Genomic DNA, 18756 nt, shown 5'->3' on the forward strand with positions numbered 1-18756 from the left:
TTTTTATACCCACCTACCAACCAATCTACACACCCACTCACCCACCCACCCACTCACCTACCTACCTACCTACCTACCCACCTAATTCTTATTCAGAGCAAACACATTCTGTGTCTGCTGTGTGTGTGTGTGTCTGCTGTGTTTGTGTTAACGCCTGTGCATGTGCGTATATGTTCGTGTTTGCGTGTCCCTTCACAGGCAAGAAAGTGGATGTTGTTGAGACGGGTTCTAGTGCTGGTCTATCAAGTGGCAGAGGCGGTAATACCCGTATGGTTGCTCGCAGCCTGGCTGACATGATTGAGTTAGACCGGACCAAACCGCTGGGCTCGGGAGGCTACGGAAATGTAAGGATTTCACCATGTTTAAATGACATGTTCTTTTTCTGGTTGGGGGGGGGGGGGTAGGGGGCAGGAGGTAGTGAGTAGGTGGTAGGGCGAAAAGGACTCTGAGGGGTAGGGAAGGGGGTAACGCGAAGGGGAGGGGGGATAGGAAAGTGGGTTAGAGGTGTGGGTGCAGGAGTTAAGGGTAGGTGGTAGGGAGTGTGTGTGTGGGGGGGGGGGGGGGGGGAGAGGGGTGTAGATGGGTAGATGTCGGCTGAGGGCAAAAAGCCTCACCATCACTATGCTCCCACTATGCAATTTTTTTTGTCTTTGCCTGTGAGCTGTGATCATTGTAAAAGATGTGTGGGTGCTTCAGTGTGCAGGTCAGCATTCAGAGCACTGTTTTCTTATTGCATTTGAAAAAGAATAGATACATGTCTACCATCAAGACAGCACACCAGCACATTGCGCTCTTGGCCGATCCAAACTCTGCATTCGCCCTGATGAGCTCAGGAGGAGCCAAACAGCTGTCTGGAGGGTCATTGTCAATATCAATCGATATACCGGAATTGTCCTCGCTGTGGTGGTGGTGATGTGAGTGCAGAGTTTGGATCGGCCAAGAGTGCAATTTGGTGGTGTGGTGTATTGGATTCCATAATGGCCGGGTCGTCGCTACTTCTTCTTCTCAATGTCTACCCTCGTTAGTAGATAACCCCGGCGGTTTCAAGTTCTTTGTCTTATACCGAGTATTATCTACTATCCGGATTTGAATGTACGCGTTTCAGGCGTCAGGTGGGATTCTTGATTGTTGTCTACTAATGAAGTTTGTCTTGTGGCCGATGTCGTAACTAACGAGGGTAGACCTGTGGGTGCACTGCGCAATAGTATTTCCCAAACGCACTCAGCCTTTGCTCCTGAGCAGGTCCGCTTGTCATGTTATCAGTGCTTAATCGTATCCAGTAGGATCGACAACTCGACAAGATCGTCTCTGCTACAACGAGCTGCCATTGACGTTGTGTTCGCAATTATCATTCTTGAGAAGCGTCTGCATGTGTGGGCACGCGTTCACCACATTCTCGACTTCGGCCTTGACTTTCTTGTATGTTCCCGGCTAGAATGTGCGGAGAATTATTCGTCCTTCGGATCCGGGGATTCGCCGAGCTACGTCAGCAGATGAGTCATGACACGGGATGGACACCGACACAGACAGACAGATGGACACGGGAGACTGGGTACGTGGAATACCTGATGACCCTGTAATGCCCGCGAATCCCTGCGGCATGCAACTGCGTCACCTGGTGCTCATCAAGCAGTATGCGAATGTCCTGCAGATCAGCAGAGCCGTTCATCAAAACAAAGCTATCAACAAGGAAACTACACATTTAGCCAGCAACGAGAAGTTACCAGTCACACACGCACATGTGAACACTCGCATAATTAATCGCGTTTCATTTTTGCGTCTTTGTAGCTTGTTTTACAAAGTTTTCTCATCTGTTCCGTTTCCAATTTCTTATCCATAATTGCAAGGTGGTAAGAGCATACTGTTTGTGAAGTCTGAAAAAAAGAACCATGCTCGAACATGGCATAATCCTGTTTGAAACCCATACTTGAGTTCATTTTCGTCGAGTTCCTATCAAGACTATGGCTAAACTCTTTGTTGTTTCTACTTCAAGAAGTAGCTGTATTGCGTTGCATTCTTGGACATCGGTTCGTGTGTGCCATGCCGTGGTTTCTCAGTATCCATTGTGGGTTTCCGAACAGGATTGGCCTCTGGTTCGATTCTGACGCAATTGCATTATTGCTAGAGTTAGCGCCCTTGCTGCCTCGCTTTCCTAGTTCTGTTTCCACGTGACAGTTTGATGTCTGACGCATGCATGCTTTCCTAGTTCTGTTTCCACGTGACAGTTTGATGTCTGACGCATGCATGCTTTGCTGGAGCAGAACACTGTGAAGTGTTTCCTTTCACCGTTCTTTCTTGTTGAATTTGAAAGATTTTCTATTTCTTGGCTTGTATTCACTGCCTTTGATGCTCGCATACTGTGGGATGCCGCGGTTTGCCGCGCCATGATTTTTTTGAACGCTCTTCACACGTATCTATGGGGTTCTAAGGATGCACAAAACCAGCCTGACTGGCTCTCTCACTCGAGCCGTGAAATTTAGTTTATTGCGTAGCTGTGAGGTTGGCTACATTCCTGAAGGTGGGCCTTGCTCGGAAATTCGGACGATTTTTACTTTTATTCCTTTTTCACTGATTGGTGTGTTCCAGAGACTGCTTGGAGAGTGTTGTGAAGATTGTTTGAGAGTGGAGCATAGTGAATTCTGTTAGTAGGTTGGGTGTGAATAGTGGGCTGTGTGTGTGTAAGCCAAAGTCAGCAAGACTGCTTGTAACCTGGACCATCTAAGCGCCACGCCGGTGCACTATAGCACCCAGGGAGATGGTGCGAAACCAGGGCGACCAAATGCACACCTCCTCCATATTCAGATGTACAGCCGGACCAGCTATTTTGAAAATACGCTGTCCCGATCGAGGTCCCTACATGCTCACCTCACAGGCACACACGACCTGCGATAGTATGCGACGGTCATTTGAGCATTGACGTGGTCTCTGTGATGGCGAGACCTTCACACTATCGGCGGCTCGCAATCACCACCACAGCCACACCAAGGCGCCTAAAAATAATCCTTTCCGAAAAATCGGGGATTTCCCCTTTGGGACATGCTAAGGGATAGTGAGCGCTAAACCTTCCCTCAGACCCAGTCAGAGAGGTGAGTCAACGTAAGGGTATTACGCCCATGGATACCTGTAGCCTGAAGAAGGGCTGAGGCTTCCTGCAGCTTCATCTCCGAAAGGAATTCAGTTGTGAAGTAACGGAACTGGTTTCAGATATGCAGCACTATGGAAATGAGTGTGTCCACCCGAATTCCTTCTTTCAGAATACCTGTAGTGTTCCTCATTTATATCCATTGTTATTACCCGTGAAAAGTCTACTCGGAGACATGGCAATTATTGATAAAAATACAACCAATCCAGAAGAAACAGGCACCGATTCTTTTTTGACGGAAACGGTTTTTCTCCCGAATTCATCAGTGACCATTTCTGGTGGATGAGGTAAATGAGCTGATACCTTCAGTACCTGCCGTATTTTCTCGAGTATAAGTCACGAAATACCGACATCCACCCTGTTTAACACGGTTTGATTGACCATCGTAGTGTAAGCCGCAATGATTTCTTTTCTTGGGTTAATTACTAGTGTTTAATGTGTGGCTCAGTATACTCTGGAAACTACGGCAATAAAAAGTACCTATTTGCCATTGCCACCCTTTTGTCTATAAATCCCGAATATGTTGATGTCCATTCAGATGATTGTTTTTTATTGTGTTACATGGTCGTTCTGATCATCACTTGAAGTTGAAGGTGCTAGAATCTGTCCATATTCGAACCCTGAGCAGCCCAACGTCTGCACTGGCAGAAGCAAACCACTACCCCGCTGTATTTGTTCAAGTCACATCTTGCTATTCCTAGCACCTTGCTATTCCTAGCACCTTGCTACTCCTGCACCTTGCTATTCCTAGCACCTTGCTACTCCTGCACCTTGCTATTCCTAGCACCTTGCTATTCCTAGCACCTTGCTACTCCTGCACCTTGCTACTCCTGGCACCTTGATACTCTCTTTGCCGGGTGTGTATCCATGCTGGTGTGCTGTGTGTTTCGCTCGGTCACGTGGTGTTCTTCGCAACATTTGTGCTGGCTCCCACCTTACTGCTGCTTCTGTCACCTGTAGTGGCTTTATGATCTGCTACCATGAGCTGCTTCTTTCATTCTCTCCAGTCATGTACCAGGAAAAGTCACTGGTGAATTCTGGAGAAAAGCATTTCTTTCAGAAACGAATCGGTGTCTGTTGGTTGTGGTGTGGTTGTGTGTTTTCATTCAATAATTATAATAGTGGTTCGTCACGGGAGAGGGAGGAAGCAAAGTTAGTTAGTAGTGATTCCATTGTGCCAGGTGTGTATCACCTGTGTTCAAACTAAGTGACAATGCATGGCTGGGGTCGGAGCTGTGTTCAAACTAAGTGACAATGCATGGCTGGGGTCGGAACTGGCTTCCTGTGAAAAACATGCAGAAGCTCGGCCTAGCAGGAACATCCTGTCCTTCAAAGGAATGTTAAAAATGCCTGGCTATCTGCTGGTCTGGAAAACACCAACGTGATCAGGAAAATGATATGGTGTGCCTTGTGTGTGTATGTGTGTGTGTGTGTGTGTGTGTGTGCGCATGTGTGCGTGTTGTGTGTGTGTGTGTGTGTGTGTATCTTGTTTTGTGTTGCTTCAGGTGTATCGGGGCGTCTGGCAAGACCGTCAAGTTGCAGTCAAGGAGTTCACCGACGAACGTGCTTTCCACTGGGAGGTGTGTGCTCAGTGTGTGTGTGTGTGTGTGTTGGTGTACGCGCATGTGTGTGTGTGTGTGGGTGTGTGTGTACGCGCACGCATGTGTATGCATGTGTGTATACACATGTGTTTGCATGTACGTGTGCTCATCTGATCAGTTTCACTGTACACCCTTGCATCTACTGTGTATGCAGTGGTACATCAGTGCTGTGTATGCAGTGGTACATCAGTACTGTGTATGCAGTGGTACATCAGTACTGTACGGTGGTTTGTGATACAATAAACCTGTGTTTGCTGGACTGTGCACCGAGCGGAATCCCGTATTGAACGGACACATTTTCATGCACGAAAAAAGTGCTGTGGATCGAACGTGCATCCCTGGATCAAGCGGAATCCTGTCATGTCAGGACAGTTTCTGCTGCACCAAGGGCATCCGGTTAGGGCAGATTCTATTGTACGGTAGTTATTTCCGGAGAACAAGCCGCCCTTTAAACACCAACAATTAACCTAAAAAAGTCGGTGAGGCTTATACTGCCATGGTCTAAGTTTACTGTATTGTACGGAGCATGTGTCTGTATTTCGTGACAAAAAAAGATCTGGAGTGCAGAGTTGAACTCGGACGGTGAGCCAATGTTCAATTGTGGATAAAGAGGAGAAGGATAAAAAAAACGTTAGTCATAACTCGTACCATTTTTGTCCTTCTCCTTTTTCTCCAAAAACATCTGGGTGCGGCTTAAAAAAATCCTGTTTCACGTGAGACTCGGCTGGAAGCCGAGTTTTCCGCATCCGCAGGAACGCCACTGCCCTACAGTCCATTTCAAAACTATAGACGCGTACCTAGGCAAAAACCGTTATGCCAGCATCTATACCACATAAAATCTGTGATCACTTTGTGCATAATTTTTTCCAAATTGGGCGTCGGTTATCCAATCCTTTAGAAACTATATGAGAGTAATTGTGGAGCGATCCTGAGCAATATTCCGAAAACTATTCTCAAAAAGTTCCAGCCAAATTTGAAATATTTCAAAAACCCTACGCGTCTATAGTTTTGAAATGCACTGTAGCTCTAGGATCAAGTCCCATATGCAGCTCCTAAAGCGGTGGGAGGTGGGTAGCACCGACCCACCACAAAGTGGTCAAAGACTGAAATCACATTCACGGCACCCATGTTTCCCTCGTGCCAGTCCACGAGTTCCCAATTAACAGTGGGTGCGGCTTCTACTGTGGAAGATACGGGACTTTTGTTGGACTTTTGTTTGTTGCAGCATGACCTTCTCTCCAGCTTCAATCTGTGTCACAGCAGCATCATTGACCTGTACGGTGCAGACGTCCGTATCAATGAGTTCCTTCCCACCCAATACTGGCTAGTTAGCCAGTACTACCCATGTGGGTCTCTGCTCGACTACCTCAGGACGTCTGCGTTTGCTGGCAATGGCGACAGCAAGAAGCACTCCGTTCCGGGTAGGTAGCCTTGGCTGTGTGCGTGCGTGCGTGTGTGTGTGTGTTTTGTGTGTGTGTGTGTGTGTGTGTGTGTGTGTGTGTGTGTGTGTGTGTGTGTGTGTGTGTGTGTGCATGCATGGGAGGGGGTGCATGGGAGGGGGTACAGACATCAGCTGGATGACGATGTGTAAAACAAGCCATTTCGGAACTTGAATACCAGAGCAATATGAAATTCAGCTGACTTTCATGCTTTATTCTCTGGCTGGCTTCTTACCTAGTGCAGAGACACTGGTTTATGAATCAACTGGTGTTGTCTGCTGTCACAAACATAACGTTATCTGGTGTGGGGGGGGGGGGGGGGAGGGGTTAGCACACTAGTTGCCCATCAAGTCACCTGAGCATGATTGACCATGTCGGCTAGCTGCTTCCCTATGCTTTCACATACAAAGTTGATATCAAGAAATGGCCGAAATGTTATTCGCAGTGATGTACACACGTAAAGCATGCACATGCGTGCATGCAGCGCAGTCACGTGCAGCAGAGAGCTTGAAGATGAAGCCTACACTGGCCACCTGAGTACTTGGCTTTAATATGTGGCTGCTGTTGACACGGTAGTATTGTCAACCTACAGTGTTCACCCACAGTAAATGTGGGTGAAACACTCCAGTTTCAGTGATTTGTTTGCTAATTTGAACTCGGATGGTGAGCCAATATAGTTATGATGAAGAAAGGTAAAGGACAAAATGTACGTACCCCTTGTCAGTTTTGTGCCATTTTGTCGCACTCGCTGACTGTATAAGGTCTGGTTATGTTGGTGGACAGTTTGTCATAACTCGGAACATTTTGTCCTTTTCCTTTGATTTGTTTGCTGCCAAGACTTTACGTTAGTTAGGTTCCAGGAGACTTTAACTTTGACTATTAAGAGGGAGATGCTTTCGTGCTCTCTCTCTTTTCTAATCCATATTTATGAACTTGTAGGGCTGCCAAATATGGCTCATGAAGCGTCATACCACTAAACGTGCATGGATTGTTTCTCACATGTCTCTTCTACTAGGGCCGGGGGGCGATCAAGGAGAGTGGAACGATGCTACCCAGAGAGCTGAGATTCAGCCGCGCCATCGCGAGACCATGTTCCAGCTGATGCAGAGCCTGATCAGCGGTATCGAGTACCTGCACTCTCGCTCGCCGGCCACGAACATCCTGCGAGGCTCACGTCCCACGCACATGGACAGACGAGTGACGATTGCCGCCGCTGGTGGGGGTAACTATGGCAACCGAGCTGAGGATGGTCAGATGCACATTGTCACCACAGCCAAACCGGTCATCGCACATTGTGATATCAAGTCGGCCAATGTGCTCGTACGCAAAGACGGCACGTGTTGTATTGCCGATTTCGGTCTGGCCGTCTTCATGGACCCGGGCACGGAGCACATCCACCGACCAACTCACCTGGCTAAGGTACGATATGGTGCACTGCACTGCGCTCTCGTTCCATTCTGTTTGCGTAAATGTGTGTGTGTGTGTGTGTGTGTGTGTGTGTGTGTGTGTGTGTGTGTGTGTGTGTGTGTGTGTGTGCACCCCGGCAAGTCTATGTGCAGGATGCCTGCTGTGCTGCGCACTGTGCTGTGTGTGCCCGCTGCTTTCGGTCTGTGCAAGGCCGCGGTCGTCACCGGTGCTCGAGGACTGGCCCGCGCCCGACTGCCCAGCAGCGTAATTCGTTCAGCCATGTATGCGTGTGTTCTCGCCGGTTCGGTTTGCCCCACCATCTCCGGCGTCATCAGGCTGCGTGCTCCATCTTCCTCTCTGATGCCCCTCCGGGGCCCACGTGACCCCTGTGGCAGTGGCTCTACAGGACAGGACAGGTGCACGTGTGTGTGTGTGTCTGTATGTACCGTCGTTCTTCCGTCCGTGCTCCCCCTGATCCTGAGTCTGGCTTCCGCTGCGCATGCGGAAAGGTCTGCCGTCGTCCCGGGATCACAAGCGCCACGCTCCGTACTGCAAAGCTGACAGCTTCTCCCTTCGCTGTCATTGCCATCGGCAATGGGCATGTTCAAGGCTCAAGATGTCTAGTGTTGAGTTTCGGAGAGAAAAGAGCAGTACGTGGCATGTGGCCTCTAATTTCCTAAAAACTTTGAAATTCTCCGTGAAGTCCAAATTTGAAATTGCAATGTCTGTATGTGTCGCTGTAATTCACCACAGTGATGTGTTTGTGTGTGTGTGTGTGTGTGTGTGTGTGTGTGTGTGTGTGTGTGCTTGCATGTGTGTGTGTGTGTGTGTGTGTTTGTGTGTTTGTGTGTGTGCGTGTGTACGTGCGTGCGTGCGTGCGTGTGTGCAGCAAAAAGGAACCAATCGCTACCTGTCTCCAGAATGTCTGAGTGGTACCGACGGTAGCAGCATGGAGTCCTATTTGCAAGCGGATATTTACTCCCTGGGTTTGGTCTTGTGGGAGATTGCCAACTCCTGTCCTACTGCCAGTGAGTTTTTGTTATGTTGTTTGTGTGTGTGTGTGTGTGTGTGTGTGTGTGTGTGTGTGTGTGTGTGTGTGTGTGTGTGTGTGTGTGTGCGTGCGTGTGTGTGCGTGCGTGTGTGTGAGAGAGAAAGCGTGTATCGCTGTGTAGGTGTTTGATCATTGTGTGTACATGCATGAGTTTTGCGTGTATGTACATGTACATTCGCGAGTGTCCGTGTGTGTATGTGTGTGCATATACATACATGGTCCGCGTCAGCAATATTGTCGCTTACCTTTCAGCTTTGTTTTTTTATTTCGCCAATGCTCACTTGGCAGCCCATTTCATCCCAATTTTGGTTAGTAAGTTAGTTCACTAGTACCTGAAAGGTCTAGCTAGATTTCGAGTGGATTTAGGGAGCGACGGGTGGGTGATTCTGATTGATACAGCGCCGCATCAACATAGATTATCTTGTCACACTGCGCAGGCAAGAGCAGCGCGCAGCACAAGAAAATAATCGGCTACTCGGAGTCAGTTCCATTTTGAAAACGGCCGAGATCGCTCGCCTCAGGGATCGCTCGTCAAGCTGAGATCGCAGTTCCCTCACCTCCAGCTCAATGCTCGGAGTATCCAGCGCATCGTGGAGATTTGCAAGTATGTAGCCGTCGTCCTCGTTCAAAATAAATCTTGCAACGAACGGCGACTGATTTGAACCACACAGGCAGTCGTGCTGCCCACGTGAAGTCCTAAAGAGAAGGTGATCGTCACGGTCAACTTCCCTTTAGAACATAGCAAGGCATCGGAGAGGAAGAGAGATGAGCTTGCGAAAGCGAGAGTGTCGATCCCGAGCAAAAATATTTGTCACCAGCGCCGAGAGCAGCGACGACGAGAACCAAAAAAGTATGAACCCTTCCTTGGACAATAAATTCCTCATGGCCAGTTGTCATTCTGTACCTTACCTTCCATCATACCAAGTTTCATCGTCTCAAGTGCACGTGGTGATGTCCAAAGTCTAAGTTAAAATTGTCGAAAGATAACCGACAATATTGCTGATGCGGACCAAGTACACTTAACTCGTGTTGGCACGCAGTCCGCACCGCTGATTTCTCGCCAAACTTGTTTGACAGAGGTATTGCATTCCTGGTCCTGTGCCTGTATCGTCTACATGTACAGTCAACTTTGCTTATAACGACACTCGGCGGGGCATCAGAAAAGTGTCCTTATTCGCGAAGTGGCGTTATACCCGAAGTCTCATCATTATGTATTACAGTTGGATGGGACTTTTCTCTGGGCATGGAAATTCTGTCGTTATTCGCGGATTGTCGTTATATCCGCAGTCGTTATTAGCGAAGTTGACTGTACATCATTACTGCTCCTGTCCGTGCAGGCAATCCGCATGCCGCACACTCCCTGCCTTACCAGCACAAGCTGAGTCACGGCAGCCCTACTATGGACGAGGTCAAAGAAGTCGTGTGTGACAGCAGACTGCGACCACTGGTGCCGAAAAGCTGGAGCAGAGATAAGGTGAGTGGTGTAGTGGCTCCTGACCTTCGTTTATAGCGGCGTTGCAATGATGTCATCTTTCGAAACGCTTTGTACCGTAATCTTGCGCATACTAGTATAAGGCCATGGTTATATAATCGAAAAGTCGCTGTGTTTGGTCCTTTCACAAGTGCATTTTCATTCGATTATAAGACCATGGTCTTTATATGCGAGAGACAAACATCGCATCGACATGTACATGTGCAAGTACACATATTAGGGAGGTTTCGCTCTACGTAATTACGTATGAAAATTCGTATGTCGTGCACAGCAGGGAGCGAGGGCAACTTTCATACGTAAATCTCTCTGCGGATTTCCGTAGGAAAGCTCTTTCCTACGTTGGGTCCTCCGTAGGACTTTTTGAAATACTTGTTGGCATTTTCCGCATTTGTCCATGGCAACGTTCAAGCCGCGCGAAACAAAAGGTACACACACCGTACACCACGTGCAAAATAAAATAGAAAACGCGGTTTCGGTTCATGGTGCGTGCGGTGGGCGCATGCAGCCAACGCGTCTCCAAAGCAACAAGGCGTGTTTAGCAGTCGTGGATAAATCACGTAGAGCGAAACCCAACAGCTCTGATTTTTACGTATGAAAATTCCGTACAGTTCAAACGTTATTTTCATACGTAATTCCGTAGAGCGAAACCTCCCTATTATTGATGAATGCCGGTACAATGGAACCGTGATGATCCTTGTGTGGTTTTGTGATTTTCATTCACTTTTAAGCGCATGTTCTTATAAGCGAGAGTGCTCTTATATTCGAAAATAAGAACATGTCCTTAAATGGGCGAGATTACGGTATGCAGTGGCATCACAAGCACAGGTTTACCACATCACTATAATTATGAGTTTTGTAGCGACTCATGACCTTGGTTTGTATCGGCTTTGCAATGATGTCATCTTCTAAAGCGTTTTGTACGGAGTGGCATCACATGCACAGACTTACCGGATTACCATATTGCACTGCATGCAAATACAGTGATGGAGCATCCGAAGAGCCCATCGTTACTTTACAACCAGGCGACAGAAAGAAAGGAATACTCGCGATCTCACGAATCACAGTCACAAGATACATAACAGCACTCGTTTAACCCCTACACATAATGGACTAACATGCTATCATAATCTGGACAGTACGTACATACTTAAAAGTACTTCAGTACTGAACTTTCAATGTATGTATGCTCGCGTGTTTGTGTGTGCGTGTGCGTGTGTGTGTGTGTGTGTGTGTGTGTGTGCGTGCGCGCGCGCGCGCGCGCGCGCCCCATATGGTGCAGTGACATGTGCAGCGATTTCGAATCGATAGGTTGCGGGTTCGATTCCTGACGCTTATGGTCACACACGTCTTTCTTCTCTTTCTCAAACTCTTCCTGACTTTTCTTTCATTCTCCTGGGTGGTTACCAACAGCCAGTGCATGCCGGAGTATGTGGAGTGATGTGTGTGCGGGAAAAAGAAAAAAAAATGAAAAAATAGGGATTCACTGGCCAGAAAAAGTCACTTCAAAATAGCTGTATGGTGTAGACCAGGCTGAATAGTGACGGTCAATTCTTCAGCCTTGCAAGCTGTTGAATGGTGCAATCCCAGCACAAGTTGCTATGGCTTCTGCCGCAGCATTGCTATCATCGCCTCCGGTGATGGGCGTCTAAAGGTCAAAGGTGTGTATTATGTTGTGTTGTGTGTGTGTGTGTGTGTGTGTGTGTGTCTTGTTTTGTGTCTGTGTATATGTGTGTAATGATAATAATATTAATAGAACAGTTTGCGTACAAGGCAGCAAATGCTAACCTTTCCGCTTCTGTCTCTTTTCTCTGTCTCTTTTGAGCTCTGCTACGTGTGCTATGTGTGTGGTGCATACATTTTATGTCTAAGTCTTTGTGTGTGCATGGTACGTACTCGTGTGTGTGTGTGTGTGTGTGTGTGTGTCTATGTAGTTGTTGCAGCAAATCAGTGTGCTACTGGAGTCATGCTGGAGCCATGAGCCACACAGCCGACCCTGCATCACCACCGTCAAGTCCAGCCTGGAACAGCTACGTGCAGCCGGGCAGCAACAACGTAGCAACAACCCCGGCAATACCAGCTCGGTCGTCACGCCGACTGCATTCAAAGTGGAGCTCGCCAGCGGCGGTACTCCAGAGCGCGTAACCATGGTAACAAAGACTGACACCGAGAGCGTCGTGTCCACAATGTCTGACCCGCTTCACCTCGGTCCACCGCCGTTCTTGGGAGAGGGTGCAGACGAGCTGAACGTCTGAAGGTCGGATACCACGTCAAAGTGCCGCCTGCTTGTAACCGGGAGCCGTACTCACACCCGGGTGCCTCGCTCAGCCCCGTAAACACCAGCGTGTAGGCGCGGTGGCACGCGTCCCGGCCCACAGAGTACCGGGTGGCCACCACCTCCACCACCACCGCCGGTGTCGTGGAAATCATTGGACGAGTCCCACGCATGTCACTGTCCTGTATCTAATCAACAGAATAAATTATGCTCTCTCTACGTAACTCGGCCCACATAGTACCAGGTAGCCACCATCCCGCCACGAACACCGTTGCAGTGGAACCCATCTGACGAGTCCCACCGAATTCGACCGGCCCGGCATCCAATCAACAGCTTCTCACGGTTCTCGCCGTGGACATGTTGTTTTTGATTTTGATTTATTTCAGTTCCTTGCCTCAGCAATACACTGCGGCACAACTTCAAGGAGAGATATGTATGATGTATATCTTCTACGATCTGCCACTAGCTGTAACCATGGTAGCAGCAGAACGAAATGGTCACAATTCCTATATTAGTATAATCAGAGGTACAGACTCTACCCATAATGGAGAGACTTTAATTATACATTTATTCTCCAAGATGCATCGACCTCTCGGTCTAGAGCTGTCACAACTTAGTTTGACTAACTTTATAACCATCCTATTCTCACCGTCTCAATAGGCAAGTCTGAATTAATTTAAAGATATGAGTCACGATTGAGAATGTGAAGTGATATTGTCTGTCACGTTTTGTACACTGTTTTTAAAGGCAAGTAACTGTTCATGTCATTTTCATGTTTGACTTAAAAATCTCGGATTTTGAGTTTTTTGCACTCCATACATAAATTTTATTTTCATCATTTTATTGGTTTGGTGAGACTCCCATGATAGGTATCCATTTACCTCTGGAGAATCCGTAAATAAATAAACTACAGCTACTATGTGATCATGATATGTACGTACATGATTGTATTGTGCTATTCTGTGTTCGCAATGTGCCCCCTGTGCCTACGCCTACCGCCGGTATGTGTTTGAAACGAGAATGATAGCACGATTGAATCGTACTGACTTATCGTTCTGATTGTTACTAGTACTAGGTGTGCGTGACGGTATGAGCAAATCTTCTTTGGAACCTCAACTTGTTACTTGCCTTTCATCTTACTATGTACATGTACTTCGTAGGCGATTCTTGACCAACTCTTCGCCATCATTTTATTGGGTCACCATCCTGTTTGATTGTGCGAACTAAAAATATTACTATAAACCAACCAACCAAGCCCTAGCGCAGAGAGTGTTAGTCTTGATTGCGCATACTACTAGTATTGTGTTCTATTTGACCGATGATCCTTAGTCACGCCGCTGTCTCTTGCTGATTACTTCAGCATGAAACTCGAGTAAAGGCAGAGAAACATTTTTTCACCCAATTTTGACGACCTTTGTGTAATCCTGTTTCTTTGCTGCCAGCTCGAGTTTGCTCGGGAACGTACACGATAATCTACTTACACAAACCAACTACTTGAATTCATATTCGCCTACTGACACTGTATTATAACGGTTCCCGCATTTTGTTGGCTGTGTTCATGTCACGGCATGTTCTGCACTGCATGCTAGCTACTACCGGTACATGATTGTTAGATTGACTAGTCCATCGGCCAAGTCTCAAAATCGAAAGTGGTGATGCACTGAGCTTCCAACTAAACGCGACCATACCCAGCACGTAGAGAATATATCAGAGAACACTATTCCGTTTGTTGGACGTGCCGAATTCAGTCCAGGGCGTCGATACGAAGCGTTCTTCGTCGCCGAGTTTTTTACTGTGCGCTCCATTTGAGAGTGCGCAGAGTTCTGATCGAGAGTTTTTTGAGCAGATTTTCAAATTTTTGAGGCTGTCAGCTGACAGCTGTCAACCCTAAATGGCACTTAGTATGTGACAGGCAATAGGTTTTGGTGCCTCCGTATGCCTTCTAATAAGTTCTATCTTCCTTCGTTTCAATTCGCTGCTTCGCCCACCACCTCAGGAGGTGACAGCGTACCTGCACTAGTCAGCTCTCGCTAACCCTGTCTCTCTTTCTCCGTCTTAGTGCTCGTCATTCGTGTCCTTCTGCTGGGGCGAGCTTGATACTGTTGTGTCGCAGTTTTTAGGCAATAGTGGCTGTTGTTCGCGTGACGATCAGGATTTATGGAGAAAGACAACGACTCGCCAAGTTCCCATGCAGCCACAGACGGCGTAGCAATTCTTACCGCCAACCCTTCGAGCAACGGAACCGGCCTGAGTTGGAAATCGTGTCTGTGTAATTGTGCCACGATACGGATGAAACACACAGGCTCACATGTGACGAGATGAAGATAATCTCAACAGGCTGACAGAAATCCAACAGGCTCACGGGAACGCTGCAGTTATGGTCGGAGACGCGGAGTTATTTAGTCACTGGTAAATGTTGCATCGAGTGCTGTGTGCTCTAACACAATTGTAAAAATCATGAAAAAGCGAAAATAATGCAATGGTGGGGCTGAGTGGTGTTCTTTGGAGGAGACGTCGCTGTGTCAGTATTCAACGCCGGACCCTGTATTTCAAGTCTGTGGTCATGCTCGATCATAAGTTCCTGTATGGCTCCAGTGCCTTCTCAGCATTGTTGGCGGGTAAGCACCTGGATCGTGTCCAAGTACTGCGGCTCTGGTGGCTTGAGGGATGTACGGGTGCTCGCCGTGCACCCCTGCCGGCAATCTGCTAGTGAAGCTTGGTACCTACTGTGTCTGGGAGATTTTCATCCAGAAGCTGATCTTCCTAGGCTGGAGCTGCTGCTACTCCTGTGCTAGCCCTCAACCACTGGCGCTCCTACTCGGCTCCAGTGTGGGCCATTAACCACCCTGCCCGATTTCGCACTGTTGCTATTCCACACCGTCAGCATTTAACTCTGAGGTCAGACCTTGATCCCTCCCACCATATGCTATCTGTCTGTCTGCCTCTCTTTCACACACAGATGTGCGCGCATACACACACACACACACACATGCACACACAGTGACACAAACATACACATAGCCAACTTCTCTGTGTTTGGTGATCATCATCTGTTTTCTGATGTGCAAGCTCACCTCTGATGCCGATTACTTCCTTGCTTAGACCCGGTCTGCTATTAGACCAGTCTGCTCTCCCTTCACTCGCTTGTAAATCCTACTTGGAGCAATAAGGTTGTGTCACTGCTCCTACTGATGTCATTGTTGTGAAAGCAATATGATCGCCATTGGTGGTAATTTTCCACCGTGCATGAATCATTAACAATCATCATCTATGTGTCACGGTCTAACCACCATCCTCGTAACTCCCCTCATCGTGACTAGTGCTGTCCCGTTGAAACCTACTTTGCTTCAGTGTATATTCGCTCCAAAGCTCTTGTTTTGTTGCATAGTGATCTGACGCAGTGTGCTATAGCCTATCGGGTAATATGGATAAGATTAGTACAGTCGGCATCGCCTATCGAGTGACCAGGTACATGTATAAGGATACTAGTACATGTATACCGGCTTAACGATATCGGAACACAAATAGCACTATGTGTGCAATATTCCTTTCTAAGCTCACGCTGTGCGGTGCAGATAGGTCATGTGTCGTTGCCAACTTGCCGCATGTGCATGTGCAGCAGGAAGACACCACATGTCGACTACTACTTATACTGTACAGCATTGTGTGCTTACATGCATCTACGGCCTTGTGGATGCAATTGAGTCTCACACACATGTACATGAAATATTGCGTGTAGTGCGGCATCAGTTAACATACAGTGGCTAAATATTTTTCTCGCAATAATGACCGTATTCACCACAAGTGTGTTTATGTCCAGAGCCAACTCAAGTCCTGTATTATTTATGACCATGACAACAAGACTTCCGGGCTGAAATTCTTCTATGACAGGCATGAACACTTGCCTTACAATTGTTCGTGATTGTACGAAGTACATATTCGCTGTTGCATCAATTTTGCACCATTTTTACATTGTAGTGCCACTAGTGGTATCACCTGCATGCGTATTGAGTCAAACAAGGTTACCTCTGTATAATTATGCTTATCGTGGCTATCAAGAGCTTCGATGCAAATTCCCAGCTGACGAATGGTGTCCAGCTTGTGTTCAGCTCAGCTGGCACTCACAACTCATAATAATTGCGTTCTAGACGCCAGATGAGATGTTTCAGCTACAATGTAGACACAACGTCCGTGTTCAAGAAAGCCGTCACTTCATCTTCTGTCCATCCTCAATAGCACGTTCAAGCAAATACATCTGAAACACAGTAGCGACAATCCGACAGCGGCGACACGCCGTCTTCTCCGAATGAGCTTCTACTGTTCTAATTCAGATTCCCCCAAAAATGTCAAAATAAATAATAGATTTCCACCAAGCTCGCTAGAATCTTGCGAACCGTCAACATGCAGGCATTTCAAGTGTTCGAGCGTGCGTAGATTCTGCTCAGCGGCTCAAGAACATTCGCCAAGCGAAAAAAAGTCGATGAGAAAGATGTAATGGTGGACGAAATTACGAAAATCGGAAGAAGGTATTCGACCCAGTTCGACTATCCTGGACTGGATTGGCAACGTCCAACAAACGGATTCGTATTCTATGGGGTCTCATGAGCTAGTGTGCCAAAGGGCGTTTAGTTGGAGCTTCAGTGCATCACCTTCGCCGAAAGAGGCCCTTTCTGAGATTTGGCCGATGGACTATGACGGCATGAAACAAGGTGGAGGACACTGTGTTCGGAAACAGTGACCTTACTACTGTAACAAGATTTATCTAATACTAGTTTTGAACTAGTACCGTCATGTACATGTATTGGGAGAATGAAGTAATAGTTGAAGACACCACTGCAGCTGTACTTATGGTTGATAAAATGTTGGTGGTAAAGACACACCTGGCAATATGGCGGTAAACACACGCCATAACTTGGGCATAAGTACAGCTGCAGTGGTGTCTTTACTTCATTCTCCCGAGTCAAGCTCCGTATGAAGACATCCGAGAAGAAGATTGCCTGATGAGTCCAGCGGGGACGAAACGTACGTCGCAACCGAGCTATGTGGTTGCTGTGTCATCTTCTATGTGCCATGCGCTACTTGATGTACCAGCCTGCTATGTCGGATACCGCCAACCATGCATCGACTAGGCGCCAGGCGCGAACTGATGGTGGTGGTGGTGAGAAGAAGGAGAGCTCTGTGCCAGAACTTTGCAGCCTAGAGAGCGTGTGTGGGCAGGCGTGTGTTTACCGCCATATTGCCAGGTGTGTCTTTACCACCATATTTATGAGCTAGTATTGGGTTATCAATAAACTGTTCGGAACGGTACCTTTCAGAGTCGGCAAGAAACTAACTCTCCTCCTCCATGCGCTCTAAAGCCGACCATTGCTACCCTCGGTAGCCATTGCTCACACCAATAACTTCAAACAACGAAGGGGTACGGGTCACGGGTAAAACATTTCCTTCTGACAGCTGTTTCGCCTATCAAAGGCTCGTCAGAGAAGGTGATACTGATATTGTAATTGACATGGCATACTGAGTTTATACGTCGGTGTAATTATTATGGGCGCAAGAAAACTTCCCAAGGGCTTTGAGAATATTCTTGGAACTTCTCAGTGTTACACCTTGCCTAGTTTCTTTCTTGCGCCCATAATAATTGCACCGTATAAAATCAGTATGCCATGTGAATTACAATATCAGTATCACCTTCTCTGACGAGCCTTTGATAGGCGAAACAGCTGTCAGAAGGAAATGTTTTACCCGTGACCCGTACCCCTTCGTTGTTTGAAGTTATTGGTGTGAGCAATGGCTACCGAGGGTAGCAATGGTCGGCTTTAGAGCGCATGGAGGAGGAGAGTTAGTTTCTTGTACTTTGTAGTACGTATTGGGTTATAATTCTTATAATAGCTACTACTAGTACTAGTAGTAGTACTAGTAGTATGGGCCCATGGGCTGGGCTCAGCTGTGTTCGACGTTACTATGGTTACTACATACTACGGTACTGTAGTTCAGTCAGTACTGCTCAAACTCGAGTCGAAGAAATCCAGGCCAGTCGAGCTTCTCAAATACACCCGGGGGCCGGGGCGTTGCGCAGCCCTAGACCTAGCACCTGCGAGTGCGAACACTGGGCCGCGAAAAGCCGAAAGGTGCACAGCGCCAACTAATTACTCGACTTTGGCGACTGTCATTCCTTTCATTGAGCAGCACTGAGTCTGTATTGAGCAGCACTGAGTCTGTATTGAGCAACATTGTAGTGTAGTACAGTAGTAGCCGTTTTGGTTGACAGCATGTTCCACGGCGGAGGAGGAGGACACGCTGTACAGGTACTTACCCTGCACCTACATGTAGCTACGCACGCTTGCACGCTCTCTGA

The 18756-nt window shown here is 47.5% G+C and overlaps 1 protein-coding gene across 1 annotated transcript in view; it reads left to right on the top strand.

Moving 5' to 3' along the window:
• The window catches only part of LOC135829041 (TGF-beta receptor type-1-like), a 25408-nt gene extending 12039 nt beyond the window's left edge, over positions 1 to 13369 (top strand). Inside the window, exons 4-10 of the mRNA XM_065341446.1 lie at positions 199 to 344; positions 4648 to 4722; positions 5969 to 6164; positions 7198 to 7601; positions 8479 to 8617; positions 9978 to 10114; positions 12064 to 13369. Of these exons, the coding sequence (XP_065197518.1) occupies positions 199 to 344; positions 4648 to 4722; positions 5969 to 6164; positions 7198 to 7601; positions 8479 to 8617; positions 9978 to 10114; positions 12064 to 12384 (1418 nt within the window). The 3' untranslated portion in view covers positions 12385 to 13369. The remainder of the gene's footprint in view (positions 1 to 198; positions 345 to 4647; positions 4723 to 5968; positions 6165 to 7197; positions 7602 to 8478; positions 8618 to 9977; positions 10115 to 12063) is intronic.
• Positions 13370 to 18756: the final 5387 nt, after the last annotated feature.

Source organism: Sycon ciliatum, chromosome 13, assembly GCF_964019385.1.
Source record: "Sycon ciliatum chromosome 13, ocSycCili1.1, whole genome shotgun sequence".
Classification (NCBI taxonomy): Eukaryota; Metazoa; Porifera; class Calcarea; order Leucosolenida; family Sycettidae; genus Sycon; species Sycon ciliatum.